Source organism: Canis aureus, chromosome 19, assembly GCF_053574225.1.
Source record: "Canis aureus isolate CA01 chromosome 19, VMU_Caureus_v.1.0, whole genome shotgun sequence".
Lineage (NCBI taxonomy): Eukaryota > Metazoa > Chordata > Mammalia > Carnivora > Canidae > Canis > Canis aureus.
This window is the reverse complement of record NC_135629.1, coordinates 57,955,676-57,968,169: the sequence shown is the minus strand read 5'-3', so window position 1 is coordinate 57,968,169 and position 12,494 is coordinate 57,955,676. Positions and strand designations below refer to the sequence as shown.

Genomic DNA, 12,494 nt, shown 5'->3' with positions numbered 1-12,494 from the left:
AGCATGGAATTGAATCTCAGGCCACCAGGAGAGAAGGGAGGCAGGCCAGGAGCCTGGGTGGCAGTCTGGGGCGGATGGGTGCGAGGATGGGCCAGGTATTCACGTTTTCCACAAACCGTGTTCTCCCAGGAAGTTCTCATCATGGAGTGAGAAAGGAGGCAAGTAGGAACAGTGAAGTGAACTCCTTTGGATATTGAGAAATTTGAAAAGTACTCATACTTTTCAAATTGTAAGAAGTGAACAACGGGGCGCCTGCTTGGCTTGGTTGTTAGGCATCCGACTGTTGATTTCAGCTCAGGCCTGGATCTCAGGGTCCTGCGATTGAGCCCCAGGTCAGGATCCACACTAGGTGTGGAGTCTTCTTCAGATTCTGTCTCTTCCTTTGCTGCCCCACCCCACCCCCCGCCCAAGCGAACAGTGGTCTGTGTTCCTGCGATTCACAGTGGCCTCTGTTTCCTGTTTGCTCCCAGTAGAAAGTCACCTTATTTACGGTGAACCGTACAAAACTGTGGTCTCTCTGTAGAATGTGGGGTTGCAGATGTAAAAATAAACAGGAAGCTCTTTTTATACTTTAAGAAGAGGATCCCAAGATGCTAGTTGAAAAAGTAGGGAGAGGGGATGCCTGGGTCGCTCAGTGATTGGGCGTCTGCCTTCGGCTCAGGGCATGATCCTGGAGTCCTGGGATCGAGCCCCATGTCGGGCTCCCTGCATGGAGCCTCTTCCTCTGCCTGTGTCTCTGCCTCTCTCTCTGTAGAGCCTCTCATGAATAAATAGATAAAATCTTAAAAAAAAAAAAAAAAGAAAAAAGGAAAGAGTAGGGAGAGATGCTGAATAGCAAGAAAGGGAAACGTGTTTGCCTGTGTGCATAAATTGTTTCTGGAGGGAGTTTTGGAGCCTAACTGGTTACCTCTGGGGAGGACAGCATGCAGTCAAGCACAGGAGGGAGATTTGTCACCAGATTCGCCTTTTGCTGGCTTCTGATTTCGAACCACGTGGAGCCATTACACCTATTGACCATGTTGTCTGTTTGTAAGTTATAAAACCCATCACCGCAGCTGGCCACGGCCTACCTTGATTTTCCATGTGACAACTCTGTGGCACCAGCAACTGTGAGTGGTTTGCAGCCTGACAGGTCTCCACGCAGAGACATGTTTCCGTAGATGATACCTAGGGCTGTCTCGTGAGAATTCACTAGGTGACAGCAGGGTCTGCGTACCTCTTGGGGCTTGTCCATTTCCTTCCACTGCATGTCCTGGATTTGCCGTAATGTTTGTGGAGAGTGTAGATGGACATTCCCCGTGAGACCGTGGATATCCTTAGCCACCACACACAGCAGCTCTTCCCCTGTTGCCTGCCTTGTTGCTACTGGGGATGGCAGCCCTGAGCCCTGGGGGCTGGTTACAGTTAAAGCAGTTAACAAATATTATTGAAAAGTCAATTCCTTGGGACACCTGGGCGGCTCAGTTAGTTGAGTGTCAGACTCTTTTTTATTTTAAAGATTTATTTATTCATGAGAGACACAGAGAGAGAGAGAGAGGGAGGCAAAGACACAGGCAGAGGGAGAAGCAGGCCCCGTGTAGGGAGCCCGACATGGGACTCGATCCCAGGACTCCAGGATCACACCCTGGCCCAAAGGCAGGCGCCAAACCGCTGAGCCACCCAGGGATCCGAGGGTCAGACTCTTGATCTCAGCTCAAGTCTTGATCTTAGGGCTGTGAGCTCAAACCCCACGCTGGGCTTCATGCTGGGTGTGGGGCCTACTTTAAAAAAAGCCAGTTTCTCATCCCCACCAGCTACCTTCCTGGGCAGCTGGTGGATACCACACTGGACAGCACACATCTAGAACATTCTGTCATTACAGGACATTCTGGGCAGCGCTGCTCTGGAACAGGCTGGCTCTCAGGTGCTAAGCTTTCTACAGTTTGTGTGTGTGTGTGTGTGTGTGTGTGTGTGTGAGAGAAAGTCCCCTTTTTGTCATGAAGTAACGATAATAAGTGACAGAGAGAAAACATTCTTCTCTGATAGACAATAAGTTGGCAATCCTACGTGGATTTCTTTGGTTTTTATATGTAGTACACATGTATATTTCTTACCTATTTTATTTATGTGTTTGTGGAACATCTGGAGTCCCTCACAGCCGGGGGTGACCGACAGGCCCCCTAACAGCAGTGGGAGTCAAATGCAGGAAAGTCCGTGCCGTGTGAGTGTGTGTGTCCTCATCTGACGGGGAGGCATCCTAGAAGGGGCATCCTGGAAGCCCACACGCATTGAGATTAATACAAATAAAATCCTCATCAGGACCCATGAAACTTAAGGAAGGCTTTAAAAAACATTTACAAATTTTTTAAACTTGTAAATAATTTGTTTTTATTATTTTCTTAAAGATGTTATGTATTTATTCATGAGAGACAGAGAGAGGCAGAGACACAGGCACAAGGAGAAGCAGGCTCCCTGCGGGGAGCCCAACGTGTGACTGGATCCTTAGTCTCCAGGCTCAGGCCCTGGGCCAAAGGCTGCACTAAACCGCTGAGCCACCCGGGCTGCCCTAAACTTATAAATAATTTAAAGTTAAAACGTATCCCCTTCCCATACAGCTCAAAATTTTAATTGGTGGTGGTAGCCTTGAGGGAAGCTGGGGGTCAGACACACGGGACCTTCCTGCTATTCCTGAGCTTTCTGTGAGTCTGTCATTATTGCACAGGGAAAACAGGCTTAGTTGGGGGTACCCAGCTGACTCAGCCCATGGAGCAAGCGACCTTCGATCCCAGGATCGTGAATTCAAGCCCCATGTTGGGGGTAGTGATTGCTTTGGAAAAGAAAAAGAAAGAGAAGGTTTAGAGTACAGAGCATAAACATAAATACCTTGATTCACACAACAGAGTGGTCATTTTTATTTTTTTGTTAACTTTAACTTTTTAAAAAAATATTTTATTTATTTATTCATGAGAGATACACAGAGAGAGAGAGGCAGAGACACAGGCAGAGGGAGAAGCAGGCTCCATGCAGGGAGCCAGATGTGGGACTCGATCCCAGGACCCCAGGATCACGCCCTGAGCTGAAGGCAGACACTCAACCACTGAGCCACTCAGGTGCCCCAACTTTAACTTTTTAAAAGATTTTATTTGTTTGAGGGAGAGCGAGCGCAGAAGCAGGGGGAGTAGCAAGCAGAGGGAGAGGAAGAAACAGGCTCCCCCATGAGCAGGGAGTCTAATGTGAGGCTTGATCTCGGGACCTGAGATCATGACCTGAGCCGAAGGTAGATGCTTTACCAACTAAACCACCGAGACGCCCCAGGGTGCTCATTTTTGAATACAAGCTATGTTTAGAATTGACTTAGCATATTCAACTGTATTGCTTTCAGTAGAGGAGAGGAAAAGGGAGAAGCAGACTTCCAACTGAGCAGGGAGTCGGGATGTGGGACTCAATCCTGGGACTCTGAGGTCATGGCCCGAGCCAAAGGCAGATGCCTCCCCGACTGAGCCACCCAGGCACCCCTATCATCTATTTTTTTTTAACTGAGGCAGAGCAGGCCCGCAGCGCTACGTCTGCGGCAGGGGTACAGCACCGTGGGTGGACAAGTCTCTGGGTTGTGCTGGGCTTGTCGCGCGTGTGGCTGCCGGCCCGCACCACGCACACCGCGGGCTGTGCCCCGCTGCCTCCGCACCCGCCCCTCTGGCAGCCGTCAGTTTGTTCTGTTTACAGCTCTGAGTCTTTGCTGTTGTGTTCTTTTGACACAGTACCTCCAACGGTTGGAAATCTGTGTTCTTTCAAGGGTGGCATCATGGGACTGTGGTCCCAGAGTCCTGATGCCTCCTGGTTGGGATCAGGCCCCTGTGGCATTTTGTGTGAATTGCTCCAAATTGGAGGAAGGGTCTCCTCCTGAGGCCATTTAGCCATTCATGGCTGAAGCCAGCTTCAGGCCCTGAGCCAGGCACACCTGGTGAGCAGGAGCTGGTCCTGTCAGAAAGCCTGGGGACATCTGGGTGCCTTCAGAGGGTGACCATAGGGTCGGTCATCGAGCCAAGAACATGTGTGAGAAGTGAAAGGGGGCCCTGTTGATGACCATTCAGGCTCCCCGCCGGAAGTCAGCCCACCACCTGTTTGTTGGGGTGATGGCTCCGGGGTGGCTGGGGACATTGAGGCTGACTTAAGTGCACCCTGACCCCGAAGTTGGGCTCTCTCACGGGGCCCTGGTCTTGTCCGCAGCTTCCCTCTCTACACAGGGGGTCGACGTGGAGCACACGGCTGAGCTGCAGGGGGTCCGGTATGCCCGCAGCCTGCAGCGAGAGACCTCCGAGTACTACCGCGTGCTGACGCCTGCTCTGGAAAGGCTGGTGAGGGCGGCCACGGGCTGTGACCAGGCGAGCAGAGCCGGGGGAGGCCCGGGCAGGCGCTGAGGCAGAGAAGAGGGCACACGGGGCACGGAGCACGAGGCCGCTGGGGCCTGCGCTGGTGGGCCCTGAACACGGGGGAGTGGCAGCAGTGGCGTCTGCCCCTGCTGGGCTTGGGGCACTTTGACAGGTTATAAGTTGTGGTGGGATCAGAACCCTCACACCGCTGCGGGGGACCTGACGGAGGGCAGCTGCTGTGGAAGCCGGCAGGCAGCTGGGCAGGTCAGGCGTGACTTCCATATGATCCAGCGATTCCACCCAAGAGAAAAGAAAGTTCATGTCCGTGCAGCCCACACACCTGTGTCCACAGCCGCAGGGTTCATGAGAGCCAAAAGGTGGAAACACTCAAATGCCCGTTGATGGGTGAATGAACAAACACAGGAAGTCCATCCACACTCGGGCACGTCCCTCGGCCACGAAGAGGAGTGCGGCCCCCCTACCTGCTGCCCTGGGGACGGACCCTGAGCCCAGGACACTCGGGGAGGGAACCAGACACAGGAGGCCCCACGGGGGGGGGGGGGAGTCCATGTGTGTGACACGTGCAGGACGGGCTCCTGCATGGACGAGGAGAGGGCTCGTGGTTGTCAGGGGCTGCCGGAGGGGGGTGGGCTGTGTGTGACTGCTCATGGGGAGACAGGGTTGCTTTTGGGCTGACGGAATGTTCAAAAATTGGTTGTGGTGACGCCTGCACAACCCTGTGACAGCACTAAAACCCATCCGGTTGTATGTTTTTAAAAGCTGTGTTTAAAGGTGGGTGAGTTTTATCTCAAGTTGAGAAAATATTTTAAATTTCGTTCCAAGAGAAGGAGGAGGGATCACTAGGTGAGAATTCATATTTTGAAAAGAGCACTCTGCCTGTGGCCTGGAGGCTGTAAGATAAGACGTGAGAAAAGCAGGGCAGCGCTTAGGAGTCCCCACCACCCAGACCAGGGGTCAGCACGCTTTTCCTCTAAGGCCAGACAGGCTTCTCCGGCTCAGCGGCTCAGCAGGTGCCACAGAGGACTGTAAGTGAGTGCTTGTGGCTCTGTGCCAATAAAACTTTATTTGTGGATGCTGAAATACACATTTCAAATAACGTGTGTGTAACATGAAATACTATTTTTTAAAAATTTTTATTTATGATAGAGAGAGAGAGGCAGAGACACAGGCAGAGGGAGAAGCAGGCTCCATGCACCAGGACCCCGGCGTGGGATTCTGTCCCGGGTCTCCAGGATCGTGCCCTGGGCCAAAGGCAGGCGCTAAACCACTGCGCCACCCAGGGATCCCTGAAATACTATTTTTCTTTTGACTTTCTCCAGCCACTTAAAGACATAAAAACCATTCGTAGTTTGTGAACTGTATAAAAACAGGCCAGGACTTGAATTCAGCCTGTGGGTGTTAGCTTGCTGACCTCGGTCCCATACCCTAAAGCACTGACCGAAAGAAATAACAACACAAGCCCTGTGCATAATTTAAAATGTTTTTAGCAGCTACATTAAGGAAAAGAAAGCAGGTAAGTTTAATTTTAATAACATATTGAATTTAACCAAGAACATTGAAAATATTTCATGCCCTCGACATAAAGTAGGTATTAATGAGACAATTCATTCCTTTTTTTTATTTTTTCGTATTGAGTCTTCAAAACCCAGTGCGTTTTGCCCTCGCATCTACGGATGCTAAATTTTCGTCAGGAACACAATCAATACGTAGATTCCATAACATTTACATACCTGAGTTGCTCCAACTATACTTAAGAGTCTTCTGGTAACTGGAGTATCTTTTAAAATTTAAGTATGAATTATGTGAAATGTGAAGACCAGTTCCTCTGATCCCAGCCATGTGTGACCAGTGGCTGGCACGTGGGGCAGGGCAGGTGTAGAACACTGGCCAAAATTTGTGGACTGTTCTGTGGGCCAGTGCAAGCCTGAATGTGGGCAATAGGGACATGGACTCAGAAAGTGGAAGTAAGAGAAACAGAGGGAGTCCTGGGAGGGAGAACTCTGTATCCTGTGCTTCAGGGAGCGGGAGTCGTGACCATGAGGTTTAACAGCCAAGCTAGAACACTGACCATGAACAGGGATGCCATTTCATAACTGCCCTGGGAGAGCAGGTAAATTGGGACATCTTGTCACCCTAGGTACAGGTCACGTGAGGTGCCAGGCAGCTCTCGGGAACCCCCAGCCTTGGTGCTGCTGGGGACAGCATCCAGAACAATACTCATCCCAGTTCCCAGGACAGGAGGAGCCTTTCAGTGCTAAACCTGAAACAGCCCCAGGAGAAGTGGACAGTGGACGGTCACTCAACAGCACACGAAGGATAAGCGAGTTCCTAATAGCATCGATTTACACAAAGCAGGATTTTCTTAATGTAAAATCCATGTAAAATAAAATTAATTATTTTTTAAAGTTTTATTTAAGTGATCTTTGCACCCAATGTGGGGCACAAACTCATGACCCTGAAATCAAGAATCACATGCTTGGGGCACCTGGGTGGCTCAGTTGGTTAAGAGTCTACCTTTGACTCGGGTCATGATCTCCGGGTCCTGAGATCCAGGCCCACGTTGGGATCCCTGCTCACTGAGAAGTCTACTTCTCCCTCTACCTCTGCCGCTTCCCCTGCTTGTGCTCTTGCTCTGTCAAATAAAATCTTAAAAAATAATAATAATTCAGTGGCATTTAGCATATTCAACAATTCTTGCAACCATTATCTCTGTAGTTTCAGAACATTCCATCACCCCTAAAGCAAATCCATCCCCATCAGCCATCAGTCCCTAGCACCCACGAGCCCTGTCCCCATCAGTGGACAAGCCCGTCCTGGACGTGTCACACAAATGGAATCACAGTGTGGCCTCCTGTGTCTGGTTCCCACCCTGAGCGTCGTGGGCTTAGGGTCTGTCCCTGGGGCAGCGCGTGTAGGCACCTCACCATCATGTGGATGGACATTTTATTCATCCATCTGCTGATATGGCAGTTTTTCATCCAAATAACCTCAAAGTGCCCTTGTCATTTACATGGCTCTGTGACTGCTGGGTGTACTGAGAGTGAGAGGGGTGCTTTTCTTTGCCCCCCAGCTCTGGATGTACACAGCAGGTCCCAGCAGGGCAGGTGCCTAATCTGTGTGCTGGTCTTGTCTATGTTGCAGTTTGTAAGCAGCTTTCAGGAGACAGAGTTGGAGGCCAGCTGTGTGGGCTGCACTGTGCTGGGTTACAGGTGAGTCGGAGTCTCCTTCAGGTGAAGGAATCCTAGTAGACACCCAAGAGATCCCACAAGATTCCAGCAGGAGCCCTTCTTCTCCAAAGACTTCTCTCCTGCCTGCAGGGATGGGAATTCCAGTGTCTTCGTTCATTTCCGGCTACACTTCCTGCTGCAAGCCCTGCAGTCACTGAGTCTGGGCCTGGAGGAGGAGCTGTTGCAGCAGGGACTCCGAGCAAGGCTGCAGGGGCATGGTATCCCCCTGGCTGCCCACGGCACCATTGTGTCTGCTGAGCTCAGAGGCAAGTAGGCAGCAGACACTGAAAGAATTAGGAGGAGGTAGCTGTAGGAGAGGAGGCCGTGGAAGGTTGCATTAAAGTTTAGGTTTTCAATAGTTGCTCCCTCCCATGAAAAGTAAACCCATACACAGTGCTTTACCCTCAGTGGTACAGAGCGGGTGACAGCAAACTGCAGGTGGCCAGAGTGTAAATGCTTTTGTCTTTGCAGCCCACTGGATGGATCTCTGTTGAGACCACTCCACTACGCTACTGTAACGGGAAGGTTAAAGACAGCACATAAACAAATGGGGACGTTTATGTATTGATAAAACTTTATTCACAAAATCAGATGCTGGGTTGTATTTGGCCCACAGCCATTGTTTGCCAGTCCTGGTACAGGAATAAGAGTAAAAGCTAAACCGCAAAATCTGATGATGCAGGTTCTATATCACGTACCAGAAACTGCACATAAAGTCTGATGATGCAGTGCATTGTGATCTGAGAGCCAGACAGGAGTTCAGTTGTGTCATCAGGTCAAAGATCGATCGCCTTGGCATTTGCTCCGCAAGACATTTATGGTCCTTCCCCTCCCCCAACTCTGACATGCTGGGTGGGGGTTAGTAACCTCTCTGTCAATGCGATCTCATTGAGTTCTCCTCAGTTTCATGCCTGCATAATCCACTGAGGTGACCACTGGCCCCATGTGGCTCTTGAGCACATGTCATGCAGCCAGTGAGGCTGAACAAGAGGTGGTTTCATTTGATTTCATCTTAAATTGATTTAAGTTAGAACTTAAGTGGCTCCCGTGGTAGACGGAGCAGCTCTTAGCTTTGCGATCCAATGCTTTCAAAGAACTAGTGCAGCTCTCGGCTTTGCAATCCAGTGTTTTCAAACAACTACAGAACTCGCTGAATAAGCTTATATCTCTTGTCTGTTTCACTGCAGGAAGCCAGAAAGGCCCATTGACGGAAAGAGACTTAAAATCAGGTATGTCTTACCCTCTCCCCTGGAGCTCCCTGCCCTCCGCAGAGTTTCTCTGATTGTAGTCCTGTGGAGAGGTTCCCAAGACTTCATTCCAGTACACAAAGAAATCCCTCAAATGCAGTAAATGCTACTTTTGCACACCAGCCTCCTCCAGAGGGCTGGGAGGGAATAGATTCAAAGTCCTGTGTGGACAAAGGATTTAAAGATGAGACACTTTGAATTACACGTGGCCAAACATGAATGAGAGAAAACATTACTGATCTTTCTTGGAAAGTGGTGGGAATCTGCTGTTAAAAGAGAGTTTAGAAAATAAGAGTGAGTACCACAGAGTCCTCAACTAGGAGTGATCCAGGCCCCAGGGGACGCTGGGCAGTGTCTGGGGACATCTGTGATTATAAGGAGTTGGGACTCCTGGCCTCAAGTGGGTAGGACTAGGACCCCACAGAGAGCAGTCTGGCCCCAGAAGTGAAGTGTATATTTAAATGGTTAACATGGTAAATTTTATATCGTATATGTTTTACCACAACTTGAAAAGTTCAGTTTCACCCATATCTTTTAAAAACTATGGGAAAAAAATAATAAAAAAATAAAAAATAAAAACTATGGGTATTGGGATCCCTGGGTTGCTCAGTGGTTTAGCGCCTGCCTTTGTCCCAGGGCATGGTCCTGGAGTCCTGGGATTGAGTCCTGCATCGGGCTCCCTGCAGGGAGCCTGCTTCTCCCTCTGCCTGTGTCTCTGCCTCTGTGTGTGTGTGTGTGTGTCTCTCATAAATAAATAAATAAAATATTTAAAAAAAAACTATGAGTACTAGAAAATGTGGAAATTCACATGGTGCAACTCTATTTCTATTGCATAGCTCTGGCCTTTGTGCAGATCGACATTCTTGTGTTCCATCTCTGTACTAATTCTGAGGAAATTATTTCAGAAATGTTCAGGGCTAAAAAAGTAAAAAAAAAAGAGAGGTTTTCCATGCTCTAGAGACTCTTGGTGCAGCCAGGAGAGATGGAGCGGGGATCAAGAACTTGGTTCATTTCTGCCCTCAGGTCACTGTCCAGGGAACACCTTTTCCTGCCGGAACAGCCAGTGTGTGACCAAAGTGAACCCGGAGTGTGATGACAGAGTGGACTGCTCTGATGGATCTGATGAGGCCCACTGTGGTCAGTCTCCTATCTGGATGGTCTCTGGGCCATATCCCCTTTCCAGGGTCAGCTTCTGGTTCTGTTCTCTCGCCCACTGTGCACATTACACATGTGCACATTACTGGAGCTGGGCTGAGAAAAGGAGAGGGCACTCGTGATATGGCTGAAAAGACAGATCCTCGCCAAACTATGAGAAGCCTCAAATGCCAGGAACTGGAGCTCTGTCCTATATGCAGTGAGATTTGAGCAAGGGAGTCTTACAATTAAAATGCTGTAAGAGTAGCCAACATTCTCTAGCAGTGCTAGCCCATGCAATAAGGTAAGAGCAATAGTTTAAGTGTGGAAAGGAAGAAAGAAAACCATCACAGTTTGTACTGGATCTGATTGTTTATATAAATGAATAAATTGACTAGCCAGCTATTAGAAAATAAGACAGTTCAATGCTGAGGGGAGAATAAGACGAACAACACATAAAAACTATTGCTTTGCTTTATACAACCAACAACAGATTAGAACATAGAAGGCAAAGAACCCCACTCGTGATCAATAGCAACAAAAGATGAGTGTGTGGAGCGTGTAATGTAAAATTATAAAGCTTCATTGAAGGCTATAAATTGAACTAAGCCAAGACCCAGCATTCCAGGAAAAGACGTATGTATAAGAATTTTGAAACTTGCAACATACATGGTGAAGGAGACATTTGTCGCATGTGGCACTTGGATGTGAGGAGTGATGTGTGGAGGCTGGTTGAGATTGGGGGCTGTGGTTGGGGTCCGCAAGGCCCCCTCAGGGTCAGGGATTCCCTTGAAGGACTCGTAGAAGTCAGGTGTTCTATGTATGGTTATGGCTTCTTCAAAGGAAAAGGCACAGAGGGCAGAGTGGGCGAGACCAGGAGTGAGCAAGTGTCCCGCTGCCCTCTCACAGTGGAGTCACGTGGACAGCCCTGAACTCACTGTCCCAGCAGCAGCATGGACTGCACACTCCCAAGTGTTCCCAACCAGGGCAGCTCGCCGAGCCTCACTGTCCGGTGTTTGTCCTGGGGGTTAGTCACGTGGCTGTGTAGCCTCGGCACAGCTCACTTCATGTAGGAGAGACCCGGGGCTGCCGTAAAGGGAGTGGCCTAAACAGCAGACACGTCCTCGGTCACGATGCAGGGGCTGGAAGCCCAAGATCAAGGTGTCCGAAGGTCTGATTCCTTCAGAGCTGGTGGAGAACCTGTTTCCTGCTTCTCTCCCAGCTTCTGGGGTTTGTTGGATGCCTAGTATTTCTTGGCTTGTACAAGTGTCACCCAGATGTCTGCTGGCATGTTCACAAGGCATTCTCCCTGTGTGCAGGTCTGTGCCCAGACTTCCCCTTTATATGAGAGCACCAGTCATTGGATTTAGGGCCCTGCCTTCTGGGGCTCCTGGTTGGTGACCTCTGTCTTGCAGACTGCGGTCTACAGCCTGGTTGGAAGACGGCAGGCCGGATCGTGGGGGGCATGGAAGCATCTCCTGGGGAGTTCCCATGGCAAGTCAGCCTTCGAGAAAACAACGAACACTTCTGTGGGGCTGCTGTCGTCAGGGCCAGGTGGCTGGTGTCTGCGGCCCACTGCTTCAACGAGTGAGCCCCGTGCCCCTTGGTCCTGCCTGCCTTCCCACTGTTGGAGGGCCACCTTCCAGCATCCTCAGAGCCCCTTGGAGCTCTTTTCTCTTTTCCTTTTTTAAGTATATTTTTTTAAGATTTTATTTGAGAGAGAGAGGGAGAAGGAGAGGGAGAGAGAATCTGAAGCAGACTCTGCCCTGAACGCAGAGCCCAACGTGGGGCTCAGTCCCACAACTGGGAGTTCATGACGAGCCAAGAGTCGGACACGTAACTGACTGAGCCACCTAGGCGCCCGTCTTTTCATTGTTGAATCTGAGAGAGGGCGGGCTTTGTGGAACAGAACCGAGCCTTGTCCCGTGTTCCTGCTGGGAAGCGTGCTGTTCCGTGGACTGGGTGCGGGGCCCGTGAGACACATCAGCTGTAGGGCCAGTGTTAGGGTGAAGAGAGCGGAGGTACTCACCTGGGAGGGGGACGTGTAGGGGCGGCCTCCAAAAAACAGTCGTCGTGACAAGTAATACTTTCATGTCATGTTGAAAAAAAAATCAAAATGAGTGCAAAGAAATAAAAAGATCCACAATGAACAGAATAGCCAGTTCTGAAATGGAGACCAGGTCAGCCAGGCCGGGCGAGTGGGGCCTGGGCAGGCCGGATCCCCGCTTGGGGCAGAGGTCAGTGCTCTGTTCATCGTGGGCCTTCTGCGTTCGTTCAGGTGTTCGCCGCAAGGCGTGAAGATCCCATGTATCACGAGGGCTGGGGTTTGGGGCGCCCCCTTACCATTTCGTACCCAGGTCTGTAGCTTAAAGTGTTGGTCGTTGGTGCAGGATGGATTTCTTCTGCGCGTATGTTTGTTCTTGACAATGTTGCATGGAGATACCAGTTGCGATGACTGGGTTTCGGGGCGCCCCCTTGACCTTTGCCCCCCCAGACGGGTGCCTCCCTTGCCTCTT

At 50.2% G+C, this 12,494-nt stretch overlaps 1 protein-coding gene across 7 annotated transcripts in view; it reads left to right on the top strand.

The window, feature by feature from the left end:
• TMPRSS9 (transmembrane serine protease 9) overlaps positions 1-12,494 on the top strand; it is a 45,745-nt gene that overhangs the window by 19,126 nt on the left and 14,125 nt on the right. For 3 of the 7 annotated variants that reach the window (XM_077860607.1, XM_077860602.1, XM_077860603.1), the window contains exons 3-9: positions 1,862-1,903; positions 4,207-4,361; positions 7,512-7,579; positions 7,688-7,863; positions 8,785-8,826; positions 9,868-9,981; positions 11,394-11,565. In XM_077860607.1, the coding sequence (XP_077716733.1) occupies positions 1,862-1,903; positions 4,207-4,361; positions 7,512-7,579; positions 7,688-7,863; positions 8,785-8,826; positions 9,868-9,981; positions 11,394-11,565 (769 nt within the window). The remainder of the gene's footprint in view (positions 1-1,861; positions 1,904-4,206; positions 4,362-7,511; positions 7,580-7,687; positions 7,864-8,784; positions 8,827-9,867; positions 9,982-11,393; positions 11,566-12,494) is intronic. The other 4 variants (XM_077860608.1, XM_077860606.1, XM_077860604.1 and 1 more) reach the window with 3 other exon arrangements.